This window comes from Felis catus, chromosome D4, assembly GCF_018350175.1.
Source record: "Felis catus isolate Fca126 chromosome D4, F.catus_Fca126_mat1.0, whole genome shotgun sequence".
Lineage (NCBI taxonomy): Eukaryota > Metazoa > Chordata > Mammalia > Carnivora > Felidae > Felis > Felis catus.
The window spans coordinates 30,839,963-30,866,584 of record NC_058380.1 but is presented as its reverse complement, the minus strand read 5'-3'; the positions used below and the strand labels follow the sequence as shown (position 1 = coordinate 30,866,584).

The 26,622-nt window shown below is 39.9% G+C and overlaps 1 protein-coding gene and 1 non-coding gene across 2 annotated transcripts in view; one reads left to right on the top strand and one right to left on the bottom strand.

The window, feature by feature from the left end:
• Window positions 1–25,766, bottom strand: part of LOC101090147 — a 64,080-nt gene extending 38,314 nt beyond the window's left edge. The window contains exons 1-5 of the mRNA XM_045042712.1: window positions 25,747–25,766; window positions 24,442–24,575; window positions 3,580–3,862; window positions 1,558–1,664; window positions 1,079–1,144 (exon numbers count right to left, since the gene is read on the bottom strand). Coding sequence (XP_044898647.1) covers window positions 1,079–1,144; window positions 1,558–1,664; window positions 3,580–3,862; window positions 24,442–24,575; window positions 25,747–25,766 — 610 coding nt within the window. The remainder of the gene's footprint in view (window positions 1–1,078; window positions 1,145–1,557; window positions 1,665–3,579; window positions 3,863–24,441; window positions 24,576–25,746) is intronic.
• LOC111557700 lies at window positions 23,102–23,206 on the top strand. The gene has a single exon (XR_002737928.1). It is a non-coding gene; the product is annotated as a U6 spliceosomal RNA (small nuclear RNA).
• Window positions 25,767–26,622: the final 856 nt, after the last annotated feature.

Genomic DNA, 26,622 nt, shown 5'->3' with positions numbered 1-26,622 from the left:
TATAAAAATTCTAGAAACCGGAGAGGAAATCTTTGTGACTTTGGCTTAGGAAAAGATTTTTTACATATGACCAAGACCAAAAAAAAGCATAAATAATAAAAGCAAAAAGATTAAAGATTTTGAAAAGTTGATTAAAACACTTCTGCTCTTTGAAAGACACATGGTAAGAGACACAGGAGACTTATGATCATTTAATAAACTGATTTGATATTCAAAATCTTCACATAAAAATCCCCCCACCAATAACAGGCAATTTTTCTCATATAAAATACAGGGGGAAAAACATTAGCCCAAGAAAAAAAATAAGTAAAAATGTGTCCTATACTTATAGGCTAATATAACCACAACACCAAAATTGGATAGGAACACATGAAAAATTAGGCTCACCTAAATTACGATACAGAAATAAGTACCAGCAGAAAGATCACAGCCAACATGTATACAAGCAATTCACCAGCAAGGGTGTGTACAGGAAATCGACAATATTTAAAAATTCATAATGCTATTCACAATACTTACAGATTAAAGGAAACAAGCTATGTCTTTATTTCAATAGATATAGAAAAAGTTCTCAATATAATTCAAAGCACATTCATGACTCAACTGAAATCTAACCCAACTGGTAACTGGAAGGAATATAATCATCAACAAAGGTTACCTACCCAGAACCAACAAAAAACATTAAGAGCTAATATTGAAACTGTGTATTTTCTCCCAAAACTAGCTTTATCCCTATTTCTCTTTTTCCATCTAATGTACAGACCCTTATAAGCCCCATTAAAATCAATACAGTGCTGGGGCACCTGGGTGACTCAGTAGGTTAAGCGTCCGACTTCATCTCGGGTCATGATCTCACGGTTGGTGGGTTCGAGCCCCACATCGGGCTCTGTGCTGACAGCTCAGAGCCTGGAGCCTGTTTCAGATTCTGTGTCTCTCTCTCTCTCTCTGCCCCTCCCCCATTCATGCTCTGTTTCTATCTCAAAAATAAATAAACATAAAAAATTTTTAATAAATAAATAAGTAAATAAAATAAAATCAATACAGTGCAATGTGGAGAAAGAAAGGAGAAAGAGCTCACCTGAGATGTGTTCATGCTGCTGCTCTTGGGAAAGTGCAGAGGGCTGTGCAGACTCAGCTGGGAGGCCTGGGGAGGAACGCGCAGAGACACATGTCCATGTAAGACTCAGAAAACGTCATGTGGCCTAAGACCTACAGCTTTTCACTGGCTAAACAAATTTTTCTGCAGTTAAATGATAACTTAGTGGGTTTTTTTTTCTGAATGATTAACAGAAACAACACAAGCAAGAACTAGTATTCATTTAATGCATAAAGTACATGAAGGATAAGGCATTGCTCCTTCATTAAAATTAACAAAATATTCAGGCTGTATCACTTAACTATTTTCCTAGTAACATTGCTTAGCTCTTAAAAGAGAAAATCCACAGAAAGCCCAATAAAAGGACCATGGAATGCTTTAAGGCAAGAATTTTTCATTAACTTTCACTGGGTTACAGTTTCTCAAAGGGTCCTTTTCATAAGATGCTTTTGATGACTTACCAGTGAGAAAGTGAACTGCACTGTGTTTTCCTCCTGGCTCTGCCACAAAATAGGTGTCACCTGACAAGTCACCACTAACATCCAATTTCTTTACAGCTTCTAAGAGTCTGTAGCAGATAACCAAGGAAAGCCTTCATTAGTCCTTATTTTAGGATTCTATGAGTTCAAGATGTCAATATTGTTACTTGTGGTGATGGTCACTTGTGAAGGACACGTATGAGAGCAGTGCAGCATCCGTAAACAGTGAAGAATGAAGGGAATGACGGCCATTTAGCAAGAGTGGTATCAAAACAAACGCAGGAAACCTCATTTAAAATGGGAGTCAGGAAGCCCTGAATGGGGAGCTCTCACACATGCTCCTTGTCCTGCAGGAACAAGGTTAAGAATCATCTTACTTTGCACACAGGAATTCGATTTCCTACTTTTAAGAAAAAGACGGAAGATCCCTCCCCAACCCAGCAAATAGGTACTAACCACTGCTTGCAGCCAATAAGTGCCACAACCGCAACTCTTTTCCTTTTCCAATGGACTTTTATTCCAAACCCTCCCCATTTTCCTCCCAAAACCTAGTGAAAGTTTACCTTCCCTTTGTCTCTTTGGACTTGCCTATGGTTTGCCATAGTTTGCTTGTCCCCCATTGCAATTCCTCTGCTATTCCCAAATAAACTCAATTTGCTGGTAAAATAACTGGCTATTTTTAAGTTTTGACAACAGAACACAATTTCCACCCTCTGGCTCGTTACCCCTTACCCCCAGATCTCATCCTCACAAGTGCAAGTTCCTGGGCAACATACTTCTGGGCCACCCCAGCTCCCTCTTCTCAAAGGTGGCCCAGATCCCCCACCATCACACAGTGTGGTGGCTTCTGGATGTGGCAACATCTCCAAATCTAAGCAGGGAGGATCAAGAACTACTTCTGACAGCTCTGTTTTTTGCTTCTGCTCTGAAGGTCTAGCGAGGAGGATAAGAACAGGGATGCTGTTCCTGGAGACCTCAATTCGAATATCACAAGAGCTGCTTTGTTCTAAAATAAATTTGTTTCCCAAGATCTGGGACCTGGGTCAGGGAAACAAATTCACTTTAGGGCTACAAACTTGACTCTTGGAATTCACTGTGATTTCAGACAATCTGCCACTGCAGGAAAAGCTAGGAGCCTCTATCTGAACCAAGGATTCTGATGAGGTACCAGAAATTCCAGACTACATATGACAATGTTCTAAGTCCATTCACATTCTCCTTCAATTTTATCCCTGGGTGTTCAGGGACAGGTCACTCTGTTAGGTGCTATGAAGGCTGTATTGGTGGTTTTAGGCAGGTGTGATATTTAGACGAGGCCTGAGATTTAAAGCACACCTGCCCTTAAATCAGAGCTTCCTCACAGCTAGCTTGTAACCTGAGCACATGGCTCTGCCAACCTCAGCCTCGTTTGCTTCCTTTTCTTTTTTAAATGTGGATAGTTAGCCAACCTCATAAAATGGTTGTGATGTTTACGTAAGCCACCCAGTGAATAGAAGTGTGTCTTCCGAATATAATAGCAGTTGCCACTTCTGAGTTGGCTATTTGCTTTACAGGTAATAACTTCTCTAACTCGCATAACAAACATTATTTTCAGAAGAGAAACCGGACTCTTACTCTGGTTCCTTCGGCCGCCCCTGCCTACAAGGGTAACAGAACTGGAATTTACCCCGGGTCTTTCTAGCTCCAGAAACCGGGTTCTCACCGCAGAAAGCTCTTCCGCGCTTTCGGGCTCACGGTGGGAATTATAAACAAGTTTTCCCTTCCCGCTGCCATGGGCTTTTCTCGAATCGAGGGTCTCTGCATACCCAACCCCTCACCTGCTTCTGGCGTGATTCAGCCCCACCTGTGCCCCAGGGGTCCCCCAGAGGTCTTTGATGGCTCAAGCATTTAGAGTCCGGCCTGGGGAATTCCCGAGGCTTCTATTCCTTTCTCCCCGGCCACAAGCCCCTTCCTCCATGCTGGTCCCAAAGCCTCCCAGATTTCGCATCAGCCCCATGCTCTCACTTGAGGTTGGAACCCAGGCAAGCGCGCCACCTGACCACCGGACCGCGGAAAGCACTAACGCAAAGAGGTAGGATAAGATAAGTACATGCGCAGATGGAGCCCGGACCGGTTCCCAGGATGCTGCGCGACGAGCCAGGTCCATACCACCAGACTACATTTCCCGTAAAGCTCCGCTCCCGCGCCTTGAAGTGACCTGGCGCGTATCCTCTATCTGAACAGTTGAAAGATGTGATCTTTACGATCTCTCCTTCCCAGGTTTTCTCAGAATCGCCAAACGTTAGGGCTTAAACTTGAAGTTTACCGCCAAATACAATACGTGGTCCTCGATCAAATCCCGATTAAATAAACAACAGCTGCCAAAGGCTTTGGAGACTGTCGAGGAAATCTGAATAGGCACTGGGTTGCTCTTAGGTGTAAAAATAATTGAGATCACATAGGAAAACGAGCTGTCTCTCTCAAAAATACTTTTTTTTAAATTTTAATAAAAATAAAATAATATTTAAAGCTGCCAAGAGAATTTAGATTTGTAGAGGTATCTCTTGGGAATAAGGCTGTGAAACTTAAGTAAAATAATTTAAAATGAAGCACAGTAGTACTAAATTTAAAAGATTTTCTCCTTTACCCCAAATTCCAGTTAGGCTCCTTTATGCCTTCTTTTCAACTAGGTCTATCAACTTTGCCCTATAAATACTTGAACAAAATTCTAAGTCTCTAACAGCTCAAGGTCACATACTTAGGATGACACTAAGAGTTTTTTTAGAGGGCCTGCCTGAAAAACTCAAGGCTGCCCAAAGAATTTGTTCCAGCCAACACCTGAAGGACCCCTGTCTCTCAGTCTCTGTAGGAGGGTAAGAGCCTAATTTCAACAAGTGCCAGGTTAGCAAATCCAGGTGGATTTCAAATGGACCAATTCTTCCTTCTGCTTTTTGTAATTTTTCACTTCCCTCATTCTACTGAGCTCCAACTCGCCCCCTTTCTGTTCCCTCCTTCTTCCTTTAAAACTCCCAGTCACCTCTGTACAAACTGAAGTTGAGTTCAGTTCACGCTGGAATCTATTCCCTGTCGCAATTGGATATTACCAGTTTACCAACTAAAATCTGTTGTTTAATAGCTTTATCTTTAACATACAAAAGAATGGTATCTGTAATCTGCAGGGCTTACTCAGGAAAGAAAGAAAAAAAAAGCAAATAAATTTTTCAAAAGTACATAATACATACAAATATACACAACCCAAAATAAGAAAATGGTTATCATGCAAATTATTCACATCCCAGAGATGACTCTACTTAAATCATGTGAGCATTCTCTTATTACCGAATTAGGGACATATGGTCATTATATTATAGGAACTTTGTTTTTACTAAGTTACACCTACTTAGAATATTTTGGATGTTAAATAACAAAAATTCAACCAACTACATTTTAAAGATGTAAAATTGATTCATTAATTGATTCATGAATCAGACAGCACCCCATCTAGCAAATAGAGGGGAATTCCAAAGCGCTACAGAAAATGAAAGGTTATTAAAGGCAGAACAACAAAGTCATAAACAGAAAAAAAAATTATTTTGGGTGAGGTACCTTCCTTTGGGAACAAAAGAGTCTTATTAGGTGGATTACCTCATCTTCTTTTGGGGAATAGAGAGGGCCTATGTGACAGATTACCTTACTGTTGCTGACCAGAAAAGTCCTGACTGACTGGCTAAGACTACATTTCTGGGGGAAGTTGAAACTGCAATTAGGTTAGGATTTAAGCCCCAGTGGTCTGGCATAAATGACTCCACTTTGGGCCTGTGGTTTTCTTTTTAACAGCATATCTTGGGTAAATATTTTATGGCATCAATTATTTATGACAATGATAAATAGATTTTTCAAATTAGATCTTATTCACTAGGGGAAAAAAATAAATAGAGTCATTAAAAAGTTAGTATGATCTATGAGAACACAAACATAAAGTTTTAGTCCTGACATTAAGAAGAATCTGAGGGGTGCCTGGGTGGCTCAATCGGTTGAGCGTCAGACTTCGGCTCAGGTCATGATCTCATGGCTTGTGAGTTCAAACCCCTGTTGTGCTCTGTGCTGACAGCTCAGAGCCTGGAGCCGGCTTTGGATTCTGTGTCCCCCTCCCTCTCTGCCCCTCCCCTGCTCACAATTGTTCTCTCTCCCTCTCTCTCAAAAATAAAAAAATATCAACAAAATTAAAAAAAAAAAATGGGTGCCTGGAAGGCTTAGTAGGTTGAGCGTCTGGCTTTGGCTCAGGTCATGATCTTGCGGCTTGTGGGTTCAGGCCCCATGTCGGGCTCTGTGCTGACAGCTCGGAGCCTGGGACCTGCTTCAGATTCTATGTCTCCCTCTCTGTATTCTCCTCCCCCACTCGTGCTCTTTCTCTCAAAAATAATTAACATTAAAAAAATTTAAAAAAAGAACTTGAATAAATGTCAATTTTCTGTAATGAGAACACTAAATAGTCCTTGACAATATTCAGATTAGAATCTCAAAACATTCTTAAGCTTGTTTTCTCTCTTCAACATTTTTTCTCATTTTTTAACCTAAAGGAACTATTCCAATCATCATTAGGACAAAAATAAACAATATAATGATCAGAGAAGTGTTGAAAGACACAGCAATGTCTCTCACACATTAATGCTATTGGTAAAACATTGAACAATTCTCTTGCAACAATACAGGTCCAAGAAAAGAAATAATGAGAAGGTAGCATGTGTTTGGGCTGGCTTTCAGAGCAGTGGGCCAGAGAACCTTCAACCACCTCCTTAGGATAGCAAGGAGGCCAAAGTAGGGTCATACCCACAATATTCATGTAAAACAACTTCCAACATGTAAACGTTTCTAGGAAATTACTAAATTATTCAAGAAAACATGTTTAATAAATATAGACATATAAATATAAAGCCCTCAGCACCTTCCCTAGGAAAGACCTGTCCCCACCCTTATCCCTCCCTGAGATCCCCAACTCAGACCTGGGATGTACTCTGTCACTCCTCTCTTCCCAGTCAGTGCTGTGGGTATAGTCGAGACAGGGCTTTTTGGGAGAGGAGCCCAGGAAAGGGGTAAGGGACCAGCTCTGAGCTCCCTTGGCAATCTTCCCGCCTGCCTGGCTCTACAGGATCTGGGACTCAAAAGCAAAAAGACAGGTGGCAATGAGCTCACACTTACTGATCATCTGCTATGTGTCATAAAGAACTCCAGATACTTGGTATTTGCCTTCCATTTCATCTTCTCAACAACCATCCAAGGTGGGTATCATCCTCAGGTGATCTTCATCAGGAAAGAGACCTTTAGGAGAAGGGACTGGGGTGATTCTCAGACGTGAAGCTGGTCTATTACAAATCTGTCTCTCCCAACTAGGGGAGGTCTGTTCTCAAGCTTCACTGTGTCTGGTTGCTCTTCACCCAAAGAAAGCTCACCATAAGGGGCTGGGCTTTCATTTTTACTGACATGGAGCCCCTGAGCTAAGAGCAGGAGTATGAGAGTATCAATGGTCAAAGGAATGCCCACAGAGAGAAACAGAGAAATGCTAGTCATATGGAAACACAAAACCTCTCATTTCTGGCAGGGAAAAAGAAGCATCCTGAAGGAAGCATCCTAAAGGGGGTTCAACACTGGTAAAGTTAGACATGCACTGAGGGACTCAAAGTCTGCTGAGCTCAAGGGCCCAGATTATATGCAGTCCCATTTCCAGAGGGCCTGTAGTACACTGGGATCTGTGGGCAGGCCTGCTGTTTCTGTTGCCATTGCTGCAGAGTTTGTTACTGGGATTATTAGAGTTCATAATAAGAAAACATCATATACAGGGTCTCAAGTGAATAGAAGGGATTGTGAGAGATGAAATGAGAGATGAGAAGATTTGGGGTTTTCTGGGAAGACACTGGGGGTTACAATAAACTATCTCACTGAGAGAGAGTTCAGCCACAGCCCTTTCTATGCTTGCAGGTGAACAACAGGCGATGCAAGTGGGAACTAATGAGAGGTGCCAGGGCCAGCCTTTCCCTCCATCTCCTATCTCAGGTGGTGCCAGGGGAGTAGATTGGGAAGGGTTTGTCCCCTTCCACTTTTGGAAACAGAACAGGAGCTGAAAGGAAGAAGGGGTTACAACTTCCTTTTCCATCCAGAAAATTGAACTAGGGATAAGAAGGTTTGAGTCTTGTCCAGGTTCCAGCACCAACTTACTATGTAACTTCAGCAAAGTCACTCCACATCCTTGGACTTCTATTCTTCCTCTGTGAATCAGAGATAAAGCACCCTTCACAGAATGATTACAGGTGGGAATCCGACTGATAGGAATCACTTTGAGTGGCACAGCAGGGTGCCAGTATCTGTCCCATATAGGGATGTGTACATGAGGGTGCCTTGTGCTAAACTCTACCTCCCCCAGACTCTCTCCTTCTCACTGCCTCTCCTGTCTCTCCTTTCCCTTTCCCCCTCTCTTAGACAGAATGGTCTCTCGCTTCTTCCTGCAGGAAAAAGTAAAAGGAGAAGGAGATTCACACTCCCCCATTCCTTGCCCCCACTTAGCTTTCAGGGGGAAGTGAAGTGCTAAGCACCTTTAAAATCTATTTTCCCAGAGATTTAAAGTATAATGACAGTCTGTTTTCAAGATAATGTCTTTCATTGGTTTTTACTCTAAGGGACTTTATGCCTCTACCAAGGAATGAGACACTTCTGCTGTGACTAAAATATCCTCAACAGCTGAATACTTTGTAGGAAATAAGAAACCTAAAATAAACCTGAGGCACCTAGGTGGCTCAGTTGGTTGAGCATCTGACTCAATTTCAGGTCGAGTCATGACCCCAGGGTCCTGGAATCAAGCCCCACATCAGGTACGCTGAGCATGGAATCCATTTGGGTCTCTCTCTCTCTCTCTCTCTCTCTCTCTCTCTCTCTCTCTCTCCTTCTGCCCCTCTCCCCCACTCTCTCTCTCTAAAAAAAATAAATAGGGGCTCCTGTGTGACTCAGTTGGTTAAGTGTCTGACTTCAGCTCAGGTTCATGAGTTTGAGCCCCATGTCTGCCTCTATACCGACAGCTCAGAGCCTGGAGCCTGTTTCAGATTCTATGTCTCCCTCTCTCTCTGTCTCTCTGTCTCTCAAAAATAAACATTTTTTTAAAAATTAAAAATAAATAAAAATTAAAATTAAATTAGAAAATGGAAAACTAAACATAAACATGTTTGCCTCACTTTCCTCTTAAAAAGGAGCTTGTGGGAAGGTGCAAAGTCCTGTGATACTGGCCATTCCAAGATGGGAGAGCAAAAAATAAATAAAATAAAACCATAAATTCTTATTAAACTCTCTTATCTCTGGACTTTTCTTCCATTGAAATCATGAACCAGGCTGAGTTTATTCTGAAGATGACTGCAGAACTCTGTAACAGAAAGGGAAGTGTGTGATGTACCTATCTGGAGGACTCCTGTAGATAGACATCTGTTGCCACCATCTTTGAACAGAGGTCAGTATCTCACTATAGCTGTAGGCAAGTTCTAGGTATTTAAGTGTTTCATTGAGAACCCACTTATATCCCTTACTTCTCTGTCAGTGAGATCTCCCAAGGCATCTTTAAGGATACAAGGGACACATATACATCATGTTCCCTATGTGATAGAAGATCATTATAAAGATGCATAGGGATATGAAGAGTTATGAGAAATTCTCTCATCTGCCTATCTGTGATTGCAGAACCCAGGCCTTTTAGAAACAGGGACACCTGGGTGGCTCAGTCCATTAAATGTCTGACTTTGGCTCAGGTCATGATCTTGCCGTTCATGGGTTTGAGTCCTGCCTCAGGCTCTGTGCTGACAGCTTGGAGCCTGGAGCCTGCTTCAGATTCTGTGTCTCTTTCTCAGCCCCTTCCCCACTTGTTCTCTGTATGTCTCTCAAAAATAAACAAACATTAAACAAAAAATTTAGAAAAGAGATCATTATTTGAGACATAGCTTGATCCTCAGTGATACAATTTCTTACATACAGGTAGCATTTCTATTTCCCAAGAACTATAACAAATGTGATTGGACCACTCAGGAACAATTGTTCCACATGGTATCTCTGGCTTCATAGAATAAGCACGGCTTGAATGCAATTTCATTACCTCACTGACTCCCAGTCAAGGAACTAACTGCCTGTGGGAGGTGCCATAAATACTGCATGAGAATATATTTAAATCTCCAATACATAGAGAACAACAACCTAAGATTATAGGTTTTTAAATCAATTTCACTATAGTCAGAAAACATTCTCTAACCTTTCAATCTTTAGAATTTGTTTCAAATTTCTTTGTGGCCCAAAATACGGTCTGTCTTTGTGTTTTGCATATATTTGAAAAGAATGTGTATTCTGAAGTTGTTCAGTATAGTTTTCTACATAGATCTACATATAGTTTTCTATATCCTTTCTAGAGCTATTTCTTTGCTACTTTTTTCTATTGGTTACTGAGAGAAGGGTGTCAAATTCCCAAGGAAGATTGTGTCTTTTTTTCTCTTTTTAGTCTCTGTTTTTGCACTGTATATTTTGAAGTTTTCCTATTAGGTATGTATATACATATTTATGACTATGTCCTCCTGATAATTTGATGCTTTCTCACACGAATTGTTTCTTTTCTATCTCTGGCAATACCCACGGTGTTGAGTCCTACTTTAGAAAGCTGTATCAGGTTTCTCATGCTTGGTGTTTACAGAGTATGCTCTATCACTATTCACATTTCTACTTTCAATCAACCTGTGTCTTTGCAGTTAAAATACCTCTCTTAGACAAAATATAATTGTATCTTGCTTTTTTATCCAGCCTAAAAGCCTCCATCTTTTAGTTTGAGTGTTAAGTCCATTTACTATGATAACTGATATAGGTGAGCTTAAGTCTACAGCCTTGGGGTTTTTTTCCCCCTTCAGCACTTAAAGAAGTCATTCTCTCATAATGGTCTTATTGAGGTCATTCAGATTTTAATTTTGATAAGAAGTCTACTGCCATTTCTAGGGATGTTCCCCATTATGGACCATGCATGTTTATTTCCTCTGTATTCTTTTTTTTTTAAGATTTTATTTTTAGGGGCGCCTGGGTGGCTTAGTCAGTTAAGCATCAGACTTCGGCTCAGGTCATGATCTCACAGTTCGTGAGCTTATGCCCCACACTAAGCAGCTTAGAGCTGCTTCAGATACTGTGTCCCCTCTATCTCTCTGCCCCTCCCCTACTTGTGCGCTCTTTCTCTCTCTCTCTCAAAAATAAATAAACATTTTTTAAAAATATTTTATTTTTAAGTAAACTCTACACCCAATGTGGGGCTTGAACTCACAACCCTGAGATCAAGAGACTGAGGCAGCCAGACACCCTTCCTCTGTATTCTTTTAACATTTTCTCTTTATATTTCATTTCAAGAGATTTTCTATGATATACCTAGGTGTAGTTTTATTCATATTTCTCAGCTTAGGTGTTGGGCCTTGGGGGCCTGTGATGTGATGTTTTTCACCAACCTTGAAAAATTTAGGCTATTATTTCTTCAGTTTGTCTTTCCTATTATCAAATACATATTTTGCCATTCTCCCTTCTTTCTCCCTTTGTGTTTCCAATTACACATGTTAGATCACTTGCTATTTTCCCACACATCACTAAGGCTCTGTTTCTAATTCTTCAATCTATCTCTACCTTTAATCTTTAGTTTGGATAATTTCTATTGATGTCTCTTCAAGTTCATGAACTTTTTCTATATTCACCAATAATTATCAAGCCCATCCAGTGATATTTTTTCATTTCACATATTCAACTTTTCAGTTCTAGAATTCCCTTTTTTATAATTATCATATATATCTCTGCTTAAGTTCTCCATCTGTTCACTCATTATGTCCATACCTATGTCTTTATATGAAAATAGCTGCTACAAAATACATAGGGACTAATTTCAGGATCTAAATCATCTTGGGTCTTTTCTATTGGCATTTTTTTCCCTTGGATTTGGGTCATATTATCATGCATTTAGTAATTAATGATTAGATGATGGACATTATGGATGATATATTGTAGAGATTCTGTTTTATATTTGTAGACCTTGAATATTGTTCAGGCAGACAGTTGAGTTACTGGTGGATCCTTTTGACATGTAAGGCTTTGTTTTCATCTTTAATAAGATGTGTCTATTATAATATTGAACTTAATTCTAGGACATGGTCTTTCTCCAAGGTGTAATCTTATTTCTAAGGACTGACTTTTCTATGGTTTCTCACTAGGTTTCACTTGGTTTCTCTACTACAGCTGGCCAGAAGTGCTTACATCTTCCATCAGTGTCTAACAGCTGATACCGTAATTTAGTTCTCAGTCTCACAACAAACAACCTACAGTAAGCATCATGGAAACCTGGCCTGCATCCATTCAACCCTGCTCTTGGCCAAGGACCCATTTTGAATTAAAACCAGACCCCTGCCACCCCTCTCTCCATCTACAACATTGCACATATGCATACACACGTACGCGCGCGTGTCGCGCGCGCACACACACACACACACACACACACACACCGGAATTTCCTTGTCTTAAGAAACTTGTCCTACAAATTCCAGTTACTTCTTTAGTCCAGCAGGACCATTACCGCACTTGAGCTCCAACTCTTTGTGCAAAACAGAAGAGTACCTTGTGAAGCAAAGGGCTAAGGGATTGAGGGACTAAAAATGTGCATTTCTGTTCTCTCAAGTATCCCTGGCCTGAAATGCCTATTTTACAATGCTTGAAAATAGTTGCCTCCTATTATGTCAACTTTTATGTCTGTTTTTGGTGATGGCCAGACTGATACAAGTAACTCTATCATTGGCAGAGCTGAAGTCTTAGCTATTGCATTTTTAAAAATTGTGATAAAATATATACAAGATAGGGGCACCTGGATTGCTTGGTCGGTAGAGCATGAAACTCTCGATCTCTGGGTTGTGAGTGTGAGACCCACAATCGGTGTAGAAGTTACTTTAAATTGCATTTAGGGCACCTGAGTGGTTCAGTCAGTTAAGCACCCAACTCTTGATTTTGGCTCAGGTCAGGATCTCATGGTTTGTGAGTTCGAGCCCTGCATCAGGCTCTGTGCTAACAGTATGGACCCTGTTTAAGATTCTCTGTCTCCCTCTCTTTGCCCCTCCCTGGCTCACGATCTCTCTCTCTCAAAAATAAATAAGTAAACATTTTCTAAAACTGCATTTAAAATATACATAACATAGGGGCACCTGGGTGGCTCAGTCAGTTGAGAGTCTGGCTTTGGCTCAGGTCATGATCTCATGGTCTGTGGGTTTGAGCCCCATGTGGAGCTCTGTGCTGACAGCTTGGAGCCTAGAGCCTGCTTCGGATTCTGTGTCTCCCTCTTTCTGTCTGCCCCTCCCCTGTTAGCATTCTGTCTCACTCTAAAAAGCAAAAAACATTAAAAAAATTTTTTTAAATATACATAATATGAAAATTACTTTAACCATTTTAAGTGTACAGTTCAGTGACAGTAAGTACATTCGTATCATTGTACAACCATCACCACTATCCATCTCTAGAACTTCTTCAATATCCCAAACTGAAACACTGTGTCTATTAAACAATGACACCTCATTTCCCTTTCTCCTAACCCCTGGCAACCACTATTCTGCCTCTGTCTTTATGAATTTGACTACTCTGAATACCTCATATACGTGGGATCATACAATATTTGCCCAATTTGTTAGGCTTATTTCATATAGCATAATGACTTCGAGGCTTATCCATATGTAGCATGTCACAATTTCCTTCCTTTTTAAGGCTTAATAATATTCCATTGTATGTACTTATTACATTTTGTCCATTCATCTGTTAATGGGCACTTGGGTTGTTTCCACTTTTTAGCTATTGGAATAATGCTGCTATAAACATGGGTGTACAAATATCTGTTCAAGTCCCTAATTTTGATTACTCTCTGCGTATACCCAGAAGTAAAATTGCTCTATTGAATGGTAATTACATGTTAAATTTTCTGAGGAACTTCCACACTGTTATCCATGGGGGCTACATCATTTTTTATTCCCATCAGCAATACACAAAGGTTCCAATTTCTTCACATTATCACAAACATTTGTTTTATGTTTTTTTTTTATAGTAACCATCCTAATGGGTATGAAGTGGCATCTCTTTGTGGCTTTGATTTGCATTTTCCTAATTACTACTGATGTTGAGCATCTTTTCACGTGCCTGTTGGCTCTTTGTAGATCTTCTTTGGAGAAATGTCTATTCAAGTTCCTTGCCATTTTGAATTGGTTGTTTGCTTTTTGTTGTTGTTGACTTTTAGGAGTTCTTTATATATTCTGGATATTAATCCTTATCAGATATGTGATTTGCAAATATGTTCTCCCATTCTTTGGGTTGCCTTTACTTTATTGATAGTGTCCTTTAATACACAAAATTTTAAGATTTTCATGAAGTCCAGTTTGTCTGTTTTTTCCTTTCTGCCTGTGATTTCCATGTCGTATCTAAGAAATCATTGCCAAATCCAATGTTATGAAGATTTCCCGCTATAAATCTAACAGGTTTATAGTTATTTTGAGTAATTTTTGTATATTAGAGGACTAGGTATTAGGAAAGGGTCCAACTTCATTCTTTTGGATGTGGATATCCAATTTCCCCAGCACTATTTGTTGACTGTCATTTCCCATGAATGGTCTTTGACACTTTTATTGAAAGTTATCTGACCATATATGTGAAAGTTTATTTCTGGGATTTCTGTTCCATTCCATTGGTTGACATGTCTGTCTTTATGCCAATACCACACTATTTGGTTACCATAGCTTTGTAGTAAATTTAGAAATCTGGAAGCATGAGTCCTCTAACTTTGTTCTTCCTTTTCATGATTGTTTTGGCTATTCAGGGTCCCTTGCGATTCCATATCAATTTTAGATTTTTCAATTTATGCAAAAAAACAAAAAAAAGTCATTGGGATTTTGACAGGGATTGCATTGAATCTAGATGCATTAACATCTTAACATCTTCCAATCCATGAACAGGGGATGTCTTTCTATCTGTGTCTTTCAGCAATGTTTTGTAGTTTTTACTGTATGAATCTTTCATTTCCTTGGTTAAGTTTATACCTAAGTATATTTTTTTCTTTTTGATGCCAGATAAATGGAATTATTTTCTTAATTTCATTTTCAGAATATTCGTTGCAAGTGTATAAAAATGCAATTGGTGTTTGCGTGTTGATACTGTACTTTGCTATTTTACTAAAATCTTTTATGATCGGTAATCATCTTTTGTGTGCAGATTCTTTAGGATTTTTTATATATAGTACCATGTTATCAGAGAGTATAGTTTTATTTCTTCCTTTCCAATTTTGATTCCCTTTATTTCTCTTAATTGCCTAGTTGTACTGCCTAGAATTTCCAGTACAGTGTTGAATAACAGTGGCAAAAGCAGGCATCCTTTTCTTGTTCCTGATCTTAGTGGGAAGTTTTCAGCCTTTGACTATTGAGTACTATTATGTAGATTAGTATATAAATGCTCTTTATCATGTTGAGTAAGTTTCCTTTTATTCTTAGTTTGGTGAATGTTTTTATTATGGAAGGGCATTGAATTGTGTCAAATGATTTTTGTGTCAATTGAAATGATCAGGTGGTTTCTTACCTTCATTCTATTAATGTGGTATATGACATCAATCAATTTTCTTTTGCTGAACCATGACTGCATTCCTGGGATAAATTCCACTTCGTCATGGTATATAATCTTCTTAGATTTAGTTTGCTGGTATTTTTAAGGATTTTTACATCTGTACTCATAGGGCATATTAGACTACATTTTTCTTTTCTTGAAGTGTCTTTGTTTAGCTTTTTTATCGGGGAAGACTGGGCTCATAGAATGAATTATGAAGTATTACATCTTCTTTTATTTTGGTGAGTAATTTATAAAGGATTTATGTTAATTCTTCCTTAAATGTTGGGTGCAATTCTCCAGGGAAGGCCTTTGGTCCTGGACTTTTGTTTTTTGGGAGATTTTTGATTACTGATTCGTTCTGTTTACTTGTTATATGACCATTCAGATTTTTTATCTCTTCTTGGTTCTGTTTTGGCAATGTGTGGATTTCTAGAAATGTGTCTGTTTCATCTAGTTTTGTCCAATTTGTTGGTGTACATTTATTCATAGTATTCTCATAATCCTTTTTCTTTCTGTAAGTTTTGTAGTAATGTTCTCACATTCATTCTGAAATTTGATGATTTGTGTCATTTTTTCTTCGTCTAGGTAAAGTTTGTCAACTTTATTTAACTTTTCAAAGAACCAACTTTTGATTTCATTGATTCTTATGGTTATTCTAATTCTCCACTCTAGCATTCATTATTCCCTTTCCTCTGCTAGCTTTGGGTTTGGTTTGCTTCTGTTTGATGTTACTTAAGATGTAAAGTTAGGTTATTGATTTGAGATCTTTTATTTTTAAGTAGGCATTTACAACTATAAATTTTCTGTCACATACTGCTTTGACTGCATCTCATCAGTTTTGGTATGTTGCATTTTGTTTTTATCTTAAAATATTTTCTGATTTTCCTTGTGATTTCTTCTTGGACCCATTGGTTTTTAAAACTGTGTTGTTATTCTTGCTATTTAATTTCCAGAGTCCTTAGATAGCTGCTATATATATTCTGTTGAGAATTTATAGTTGCATTCAGTGGGAGACACAAAGTAGAACGTGCTTATTCCATCTTCTTTGGAATTGGACCCTTCTTTTTCTGTTTAGCAATTTACTATAATTACTATATGAGTGGGCGTAAGTCTACCACCTTGGTATTTTGTTTTTTCTTTCAGCACTTAAAGAAGTCATTCCCCCATAATGATTTTTTGACATCTTTCTGGCCTCAGCTATTTCTAATGAGAATTCTTCTATCATTTGTACAGTTGTTCTCCACTAGAAATTCTTCTGTATTCTCTAGAAGACTATAATTAGATGAGCCAAAATCCAAGCAGCAGGAGGAATACAGGATACCAAGTGACATCATGAAGTACAAAACCATGGTGCTGAAGAAAAAATAATAGTTAACTGGGGGGAGGAGAGGACCCCTTTCTAAAGACATGGGACTAGAGTTGAATTTTAAGGACAAAGCAGGTGGACACCAGGAAGTAACAGGCAAGGGAACTGATTATGCACTCATGAGAAGGATGAGCTTGGGAGTTTGTGTGAAGTTGTCCTGACGGATACAGAACCCATAAGGAGAGACTCACAATTTCTCTCTCAATCCCTCAGGGGTGAGATCCCTACAAGGCTTTCAGGGACAGAGTTTACACTTTAAGGTTTATAACACAAGGAAACTCAAGTAGAAATTTGAACCCTAGGATCCTATAGCCCAGAGCCTTGTCAACCTTGCCTTCCTCCTCCACATTGTCTACTAATCCCTCCTTCCCTACATAACTTTCATGGGAACTCTTGAAACTGGTTTCTTGGTAAACTGAAAAAAAGTATCCAAAAGAAACCCACAGGTCTCCAGTGAACCCTTCTGGAATCCCTGTTGTGACTCTGAAGCTCCAAATCTGGCACCAGATGGTAGATTTCAGAACAGTTTGCCTCTGGATCAGTGCTCCTTTGGGTCCTCTTCAGACTTTCAGGGAATGTGGCAGCAGTGAGAAGTGCCCTCACAGACCCATTGCCTTTACATTCCTGGGACCTGCAACTGGCCTAAAGGAGTACTTCAGGGAGGTTTAAACAAATTAGGCGTCATTACAGCAACAATCTACCACATCCAGTATTATCCACCCGTCTTGAGGCCTGCTGAAGATCATCTCTCTTCCTTTGGGGTTACTAAGAAAGATCCTTCTTCCTTCCTATGATCAGTGTGGTATAAGTGTATGAGCCATTCTGCAACCATGAGGAGAGAACTTGTGGAGTAGGGCTAGGGTGGAATGGGGCTAGGCATCAAGGAGAGAGTAAGAACTAAAACAGAGCAGATGTGATAGTTAATTTTATATGTCAACTTGGCTGGGCATTGGCACCCAAATATGTTTTCCAACATTATTCTAAATATTTCTGTGGGGGCATTTTGGGATGAGGTTAACATTTAAACTGGTAGACTGAGGGGCGCCTGGGTGGCTCAGTTAGTTAAGCGTCCAACTTCAGTTCAGGTCATGATCACATGGTTCATGGGTTTGAGCCCCACTTGGGGCTCTGTGCTGACAGCTCAGAGCCTGGAGCCTGCTTCGAATTCTGTATCTCCTTCTCTCTCTCTGCCCCTCCGCTGCTCACACTCTGTCTGTCTCTCTCTCAAAAATAAATAAATATTAAAAAAAATTTTAAACTCATAGACTGAGTAAAGCAGATCACCTTCCATAATGTAGGTGGGCCTCATCCTATAAATGAAGGTCTGAATAAAAAAGACTGACCTCTCCTGATCAAGAGGGAATTCTGCAACATCAGCTTCTTTCTGTGTCACCAGCCTGATAGCCTTCATACTTGAACACCACTTTGACTCTTTCCTGGGTATTTAGCATAATGGCCTTTGGACTTAGACTGTAGTGTTGGCTTTTCTCTGGGTCTGCAGATTTTAGGCTTGCCAGCTTCCATAAACATGTGAGCCAATTCCTTAAAATAAATATCTATATGCATATACATCCTGTTGATTCTATTTCTTTGGAGTACCCTAATACACCCCCTCAGATCATTTTGTACCACTCTGCACACACACATCAATTTCAACCAGCTTTCACTTCCAAATGCCTGCACCAGTGGTTCTTGTTTGGAGAACCATCCTTGCTTGGCCAATTAGAATGGCTTTGCCTGTATGTGCAGAGAGTTAAATGTGTCTGTGCCTTTTCATCCCACTGGATGACCCTTAACCAGTGAAAATCATGAATGAGAGAGTGCAAGTCCATCTCCCATCCTTCTGGTCGAGACAACTCTGATATATAATTTATACTCCAGAACTCCCCTGTGGGATCAGGCTGAAACAGTCCTCTGCAGATGTCCCTAATATTGCATCTTCCTTGGCTCTCATCTTTTCCCTATCTCACTTTCCAACTTCTTTATCAGTTCCCCTGTAATATGTCCTATACCCAGTCCCAATGTGGTGGCATGTAGGTTTTTCCCACACTTTGAACAATTCTGTAACACCAGGTGAGTATCTTATAATTCAAATAAATTCTGACATTATCTACCCAAAATAGCATCAGATACCACAGATTAAGGAATCAGACCCACAAGACTTCTCTCCATTTCAGATACCAATCGTAAGCCCAGGTTGTTACCTGTGCTTCTGACCAACTGGCTACAGATTGGAAGTTCCTACAAACCCCACGCCCACCCTGCCTTGGACTTCAGATGCCAATTGCAAGTCCAGGTCTTACCTGTACTTCTGACTGACTAGATATAAATCAGAGATTCCCATGACCCCCTCCTTGGGTTCAATTAATTTGTTACAGAGGCTCACAGAATTCAGGAAACCTTTACTCACTAAATTACTGATTTATTACAAAGGATATTAAAGGGTAAAAACAACAGCCAGATGAAGAGATACATAGAGTGAAGTCCCAAACAAATGAACTTATGTCCTTCTGGAGTTTGGGGCCTGCATGTTGGCATATGGAAGCATTCTGGTTCCCTAAACTGGAAGCTCTCTGAACTTCTTCCTTTTGGGCTTTTCTGGAGGCTTCATTACATAGACATGATTAATGCAATTATTGGTCACTGGTGATTGATTGAACCTCCAGCCTCTCTCCCCTCTGTGAAAATCAGGAGGTGGGACTGAAAGTTCCAAACCTCTATTCATGGTTGGTTCCCCTGGCAACTAGCCCCCATCTGCAGGTGCTTTCCAAAGTCATCTTATTAACATAATCTTATTTGTGATGGACAGGAGCTTGTTATGAATAACAAGACATCCATTACACCTTTCTGGCTCTGAAGTGATTTCAGGAACTGAGGACAAGAGGACAAATATTATAACAAAAGATGTTTCCAGTTTTCTTATTGCTCAGAAAATACCAAGGGTTTTTGGGGAGCTGTGAGTTGTAAGCCAAGAACCATAGATGAAAACATATCTTAGATAAATTTGGTCATCTAAATGATGAAATAAATATTTCTTATAAATCACAATATTGCACCCTGGGAACACTTTCTTTTTTTTTAATTGTTTTTTAATATGAAATTTACTGTAAAATTGGTTTCCATGCAACACCCAGTGCTCATCCCAAAAGGTGCCCTCCTCAATGCCCATCATCCACTTTCCCCTCCCTCCCACCCCCCACCAACCCTCAGTTTATTCTCAGCTTTTAAGAGTCTCTTATGTTTTGGCTCCCCCCCTAACTTTTTTTTTCCTTCCCCTCCCCCATGGTCTTCTGTTAAGTTTCTCGGGATCCACATAAGAGTGAAAACATATGGTATCTGTCCTTCTCTGTAGGACTTATTTCACTTAGCATAATACGCTCCAGTTCCATCCACATTGCTACAAAAGGCCATATTTCATTCTTTCTCATTGCCAAGTAGTATTCCATCCTGTATATAAACCACAATTTCTTTATCCATTCATCAGTTGGTGGACATTTAGGCTCTTTCCATAATTTAGCTATTGTTGAAAGTGCTGCTATAAACATTGGGGGACAAGTGCCCCTATGCATCAGTACTCCTGTATCCCTTGGGTAAATTCGTAGCAGTGCTATTGCTGGGTCATAGGGTAGATCTATTTCTAATTTTCTGAGGAACCCCCACACTGTTTTCCAGAGCGGCTACACCAGTTTGTATTCCCCCAACAGTGCAAGAGGGATTCCATTTCTCCACATCCTCTCCAGCATCTATAGTCTCCTGATTTGTTCATTTTAGCCCCTCTGACTGGCATGAGGTGATATCTCAGTGTGGTTTTGATTTGTATTTCCCTGATGAGGAGTGACGTTGGGCATCTTTTCATGTGCCTATTGGCCATCTGGATGTCTTCTTTAGAGAAGTGTCTATTCATGTCTTCTGCCCATTTCTTCACCAGATTATTTGTTTTTTGGGTGTGGAGTTTGGTGAGTTCTTTGTAGATTTTGGATACTAGCCCTTTGTCTGATATGTCATTTGCAAATATCTTTTCCCATTCCGTCAGTTGCCTTTTAGTTTTATTGTTTCCTTTGCAGTGCAGAAGCTTTTTATCTGCATGAGATCCCAATAGTTCATTTTTGGTTTTAATTCCCTTGCCTTTGGGGATGTGTCAAGTAAGAAATTGCTGCAGCTGAGGTCAGAGAGGTTTTTTCCTGCTTTCTCCTCTAGGGTTTTGACAGTTTCCTGTCTCACATTCAGGTCCTTTATCCATTTTGAGTTTATTTTTGTGAATGGTGTGAGAAAGTGGTCTAGTTTCATCCTTCTGCATGTTGCTGTCCAGTTCTCCCAGCACCATTTGTTAAAGGGACTTTTTTCCACTGGATATTCTTTCCTGCTTTGTCAAAGAGTAGTTGGCCATACTTTTGTGGGCCCAATTCTGGAGTCTATTCCATTGGTCTCTGTGTCTGTTTTTGTGCCAATACCATGCTGTCTTGATGATGACAGCTTTGTAGTAGAGGCTAAAGTCTGGGATTGTGATGCCTCCTGCTTTGGTCTTCTTCTTCAATATTACTTTGGCTATTCAGGGTCTTTTGTCGTTCCATACAAATTTTAGGATTGCTTGTTCTAGCTTTGAGAATGCTAGTGCAATTTTGATTGGGATTGCATTGAATGTGTAGATTGCTTTGGGTAGTATTGACATTTTAACAATATTTTTTCTTTCAATCCAGGAGCACAGAATGTTTTTCCGTTTCTTTGTATCTTCTTCAATTTCCTTCATAAGCTTTCTATAGTTTTCAGCATACAGACCTTTCATATCTTTGGTTAGGTTTATTCCTAGGTATTTTATGATTCTTAGTGCAATTGTAAATGGGATCAGTTTCTTTATTTGTCTTTCTGTTGCTTCATTATTAGTGTATAAGAATGAAACTGATTTCTGTACATTGATTTTGTACCTTGCGACTTTGCTGAATTCATGTATCAGTTCTAGCAGACTTTCGGTGGAGTCTGTCGGGTTTTCCATGTATAATATCATGTCATCTGCAAAAAGTGAAAGCTTGACTTCATCTTTGCCAATCCTGATGCCTTTGATTTCCTTTTGTTGTCTGATTGCTGATGCTAGAACTTCCAACACTATGTTAAACAACAGCAGTCAGAGTGGACATCCCTGTCATGTTCCTGATCTCAGGGGGAAAGTTCTCAGTTTTCCCCAATGAGGATGATATTAGCTGTGGGCTTTTCATAAATGGCTTTTATATTTACATATGTTCCTTCTTTCTGGGAACACTTCCTTAAGTGATTTTCAAAATAATCCTCAACTCAGGGTCTTTTCTAGGGAATCTGCATACACACACATACACACACACACACACACACACACACACACATGACTTATTTACTTATGTGTGCAAAAAAAATGTGTGAAAAGAAATACACCAAAGTAGCAAAAATTATTACTTCTGTGGAATGAATTGGGAGAGGAAGTGGATAGGGTGAGGACTTACTTTTTCTATTACACATTTATATTTTTTAATTATTTTATTGCAGTGAGCATGAATTAAGTTTGAAATGTAAAAAATAAATTCAAGATAGGGAACAGTGGGTGGAACACATACTCCCACTCCCCCAACTATCCACAGGAATGCACCTAAAACAGTTTCTGGCACAAAATAAATGCCAAGAGATGTTTGTTAAATGAAGAAAGGAAAAACAAAAAGGGATAGTGAGGAACTCTGTCTACAAGGCCTAACTCCAACACTGCAGGAGCTTGTGTTTTCCTTCTCCTTGTTTTTCTGTTTCTTCCTTTTTATTTTTTTAATGTTTTTATTTATTTTTGAGAGACAGAGAGAGACAGAGCACAAGTGGGGGAGGGTCAGAGAGAAAGGGAGACACAGATTCTGAATCAGGCTCCAGGCTCTGAGTGGTCAGCACAGAGCCCGACATGGGGCTCAAACACATGAACTGTGAGATCATGACCTGAGCTGAAGCTGGATGCTTATCCAACTGAGCCACCCAGGCACCCGAATCCATTTCTTCCTTTTTAAAAAAGTTGTGTAGAATAGCAAAGGACTTTGAAAATGCCATTGTTCTGGTAATATTAAGAACCACACAAGTACAAAATAAGTGCAGCAATTAGCAAACTATTATCCACTTGCATAACAGCGTACTGGAGATTTATGAGGATGAAAAAGAAAGCCAGATGAGGCAGGGAAGTAACCCAAAAGAAAGATAAAACAAGGGGGCCTTAGAAGAAAAGCAAGGTCCCTAGGCTGAGAAGAACATTTAGCTTAGGGATTCTAGGCTGCCATTCTCTCCTTTCTCATCCAGATCTGGCCATTTAATTCAACTGAATAAATTTACTGAAAAGTGATCAGGCCCATGTTGCTTCCTTTTGCTACTGTTCTAAGCCCATCACATTTAGTATAGATAAGATTCAGAAAGGAAAACAGGAATAGAGAACAAAAGAGCAAGAAATTGTTAGTATGCCTGTCCCAAAAAACTGCCTGAACAAAATGGTTCCCTAATGACAAGCTCTCCATCAAGATAAATAAACTAGTGCTCACGTCACCAGCACATATACTAAAATTGGAACAATACAGAGAATTAGCATGGACCCTGCAAAAGGATGACAAGCACATGTGTGAAACATTCCATATTTTTGTATTTGAAAGCTGCCAACAGAGTACATCTTCATAGGTTTCATCACAAGAAAAAATAATTTTCGTAACTATATATGGTGATGGACGTTAACAAGATTACTGTGGCAATCGCTGTGCAATACATACAAATATCTAACCATTATGTTGTACATTTGAAACTAACAATGTTATATGTCAATTATATCTCAATAAAAAATGATAAACCAAAGGACACAAAAAAAGCTTTGAAAATGAGGTCGCAAATGATCACTGCTATGTTTCCTGCCTTATATCTGAAATTCCCCAGTGAAATGCCTTCTTAAATTAATCTGTTCATCAGCTGTACCTCAAACTCAATATGTCCTAAAGTGAACTCCCCACACCAGGCCGGAAAACCTTCTCCAGCCCTCTTGTGTTTTTTCTGTCAATGAAGAAACCAAACCCACAGCTGCCCAAAGGGAATTCTGAGAATTCAGAATTTGTTTTTGACATCTCTCTTCCTTACTTCCTACATCAATCAATTGCTAAGTCCTATGTATTCTATTTCCCAAAATATCTGGCAGTAATATTAGGAACCACATATGTACAAAATAAATGCAGCATCTATCTACCTCTCTCTATTCCCAGTGCTGCTTCAGGCCACCAACACCTCTTCCCAAGATGAAGTCAACAGCCTAAGGGTTCTCCCTGTCTTTTCTAATCCATTCTGATCCACAGCAATTATCTCCCTAAAACACATATCAAGTCACTCTCCAGCTTAAAATTATTCGATGATTTTTATGATAAAGTCCAAACTCCTCAACTTTTTTAAGGCTACAGTGATGGCTATGTCCCTCCCCAGCCTCATTCATCCCTTACTTCACCTCTACACAGTTTACTGAACTTCCCGTTCTTTGAACTCAGAGAACGTTTTGCCTAAAATACCTTTTCCTTCCTTTATTCTTTTGGCTCTCTCTGATACATCCTCCGTGTCCCAGCTCCGTTGTCATTTGCACAGCTCAGGGAAGCCGATTTGTGACACCCAGAATTCTGTGGTTAGGGCGATTTGTGTCTTCTGAGAAAGCAGTCCTGGAAGAGGCCCAAGAAACTCCTGTTGCGGACAAGTTAAAACGCCGGAGATCCTGGCGCGCTCACCTGTCGCTATGCAAGCATTTGGGTCCTTCACATCCACCTTAGGCAGGGACAGGGCACCGCATTACCGGGAGACTAGAACCGGTAGGCCGAAAGCTTGGTTCCGTGTGAGACCCCGCCTCTTACCCTGCGTCGGGGGAGGGAGGGAGCGGGAGTAGGCAGGCAGTGAGTGGTCCGGGGCGGAGTGCGCCTGCTCAGTGGCGTCCAGTGGTAGGACGTCTGTAGGTTTACTCTCTGGTGTAGACGCGGAAAGTTTCTGGCTGCAACGAGAGCGTAGCTCACGTGAGTCAGAGGCACAGGGGCTGGGGGGGGAGGGGCCCTTCAGAGCATCCAGATTCTTTAAATCTACCTGTCGCGGCTTTGAGCCCTTTGCAGCTCAGCCTTTGCTAGGAGACGGATACCTTCCAGTCTGTTAAATTGCTATTTATAAAATGCACTGGAAAGTTTAGAAGAAATTGGGCGTCATTTAAAAAAGATTATTAGTGCTTAGTAAAGCACTAATTGAACATTTGTTATTGTCAGTGAAGCAGTCTAGGAATTACTCCGTTCCTAAGTAATTTTACACAGAATTCTAAAGAATTGTGGGAGATAATTTTATCTGAGCCACAAAGAGCTTCCACCAGATAAGGACTGGTGAGAATTGCAACATTAAATCCAACTCGAAACGATCTCTTTGTAGGAAGAAACTAATATGAAAATCGTGGGTATACTTAATGGTAGTAATTTTAATTTCCTTTTTCATCTACTCATTGATAATCTTGTCAGAAATGGGCACCAGTTACCATGTCTTCTGTGTAGCCATCTATGTCAGGTTGTAGGAGAAATCAAAGACAATTGTCCCTGCCCTTTGGAAGTCTGCACACTCTTAGGTGTTTTGGAGTCATCAAAACAAAATTAGTGCATTCCAGGCCTCTCTCCTGAGAGTGGCACTTCGGGAGGCGCCATCTAGTTCTGGATAAACATTGGCTGATAATTGCCTTGAGTTAGTCCTTGTGAAAAAGAGTATTATAACGAATGAGTGTTTAGCATGTGTGAGTGTAGCATGGATCTGAGTCTGCACTGTTCTAACTAAAGGGTCCCTTGTTCCTAACTTCTCTAGATAAGAATTTAAGCCATTATATCAAAGTTTACCTTAGATGAACTTTAGGAAAGGTGAGAGAGGTGATTTTTTTCTAGTGTATGACTGCAAGAGCTTTTCTGAAGAGTTTCTGTATCAGAAATTAGCAGGGATGCTTGTTAAAAATGCAGAATCTGGGTGCCCCACCTCAAACCCACTAGGTCACGTTCTCTGATGGCTTATGGCCCAACAACTCTGTAAAATGCACATCGGTACTTGCATTTTTACAAAGCATCTACTCCATTATAGAAAGCATCCATACTCTGTATCTTGTCCTGTTAGCCTCTGGTTTATTCTTCCCTCTCAAACATTACCTTATTCCACTCTCCTCCATGTCTGGTAAGCTGCAGCCACACTAGTCCCTTTCAATTCTTTGACCTCCACCCCAGCTGCAGGACCCTGGCTCTTCCATGTAGAAGCCTCTATCTGGAAAGCCACTTTCCATTTTAAACAAGGTAATAAACAAGGTAAATAAATTTGAGACTCTAGTCTCAAATGCCATACCTTGGAAATCCTTCCCTAATCAACTGATCTGAAGCAAGCTTCTCTCTGCATTCTATTAGTTTCCTTGTTGGCACTTATCAGTATTTGTAATTAGTTACATGTTTGTTTATTTGTGCATTGCTTTTCTGCCCCATGTAAATCCATGAGGACAAAGGTGATGTGTGTTTTGTTCACTCTTTTATATCCAGTACTTGTCCTTGTAGGGGCCAAGGGCAAGTAGCCCCAAGATGGGCTCCTTTGGCATGAATGTTATTTTGAGTTAAAAGTAATCAAAACTCAGCAGATTCAGGAAAAGTTCTTTACCTCCACCTTAACTGCCTGATTGTACCAGGAAAAGAGCTATTAATGGAGATTCCTCTTTGCTTAAGAAACTTATCTATATAACAGGGCAACCTTTGTTTTCCAGACATCTCCTTTCACCTTACTACTAATGGTCTTTCTCTCCTTTGTGTCCTGAGACTCTTACCCTTCTCCTTGGCTCATGTAAGTATCAAGTTGCCTGTCTTTGGAATTTACATGTCTGTGTGAATTCCCGATAGGTATGCTACCAAATTTGATTTTCTCCTGTTAATCTGTCTCATGTCAATTTGATTGTTAGTCCAGCTAGAGGGACCTTGAAGTCCTCCCAGACTTGAAATTAATCCTCCCAGACATCCCATTGTAACCATGTAATAATATGTTAGTTG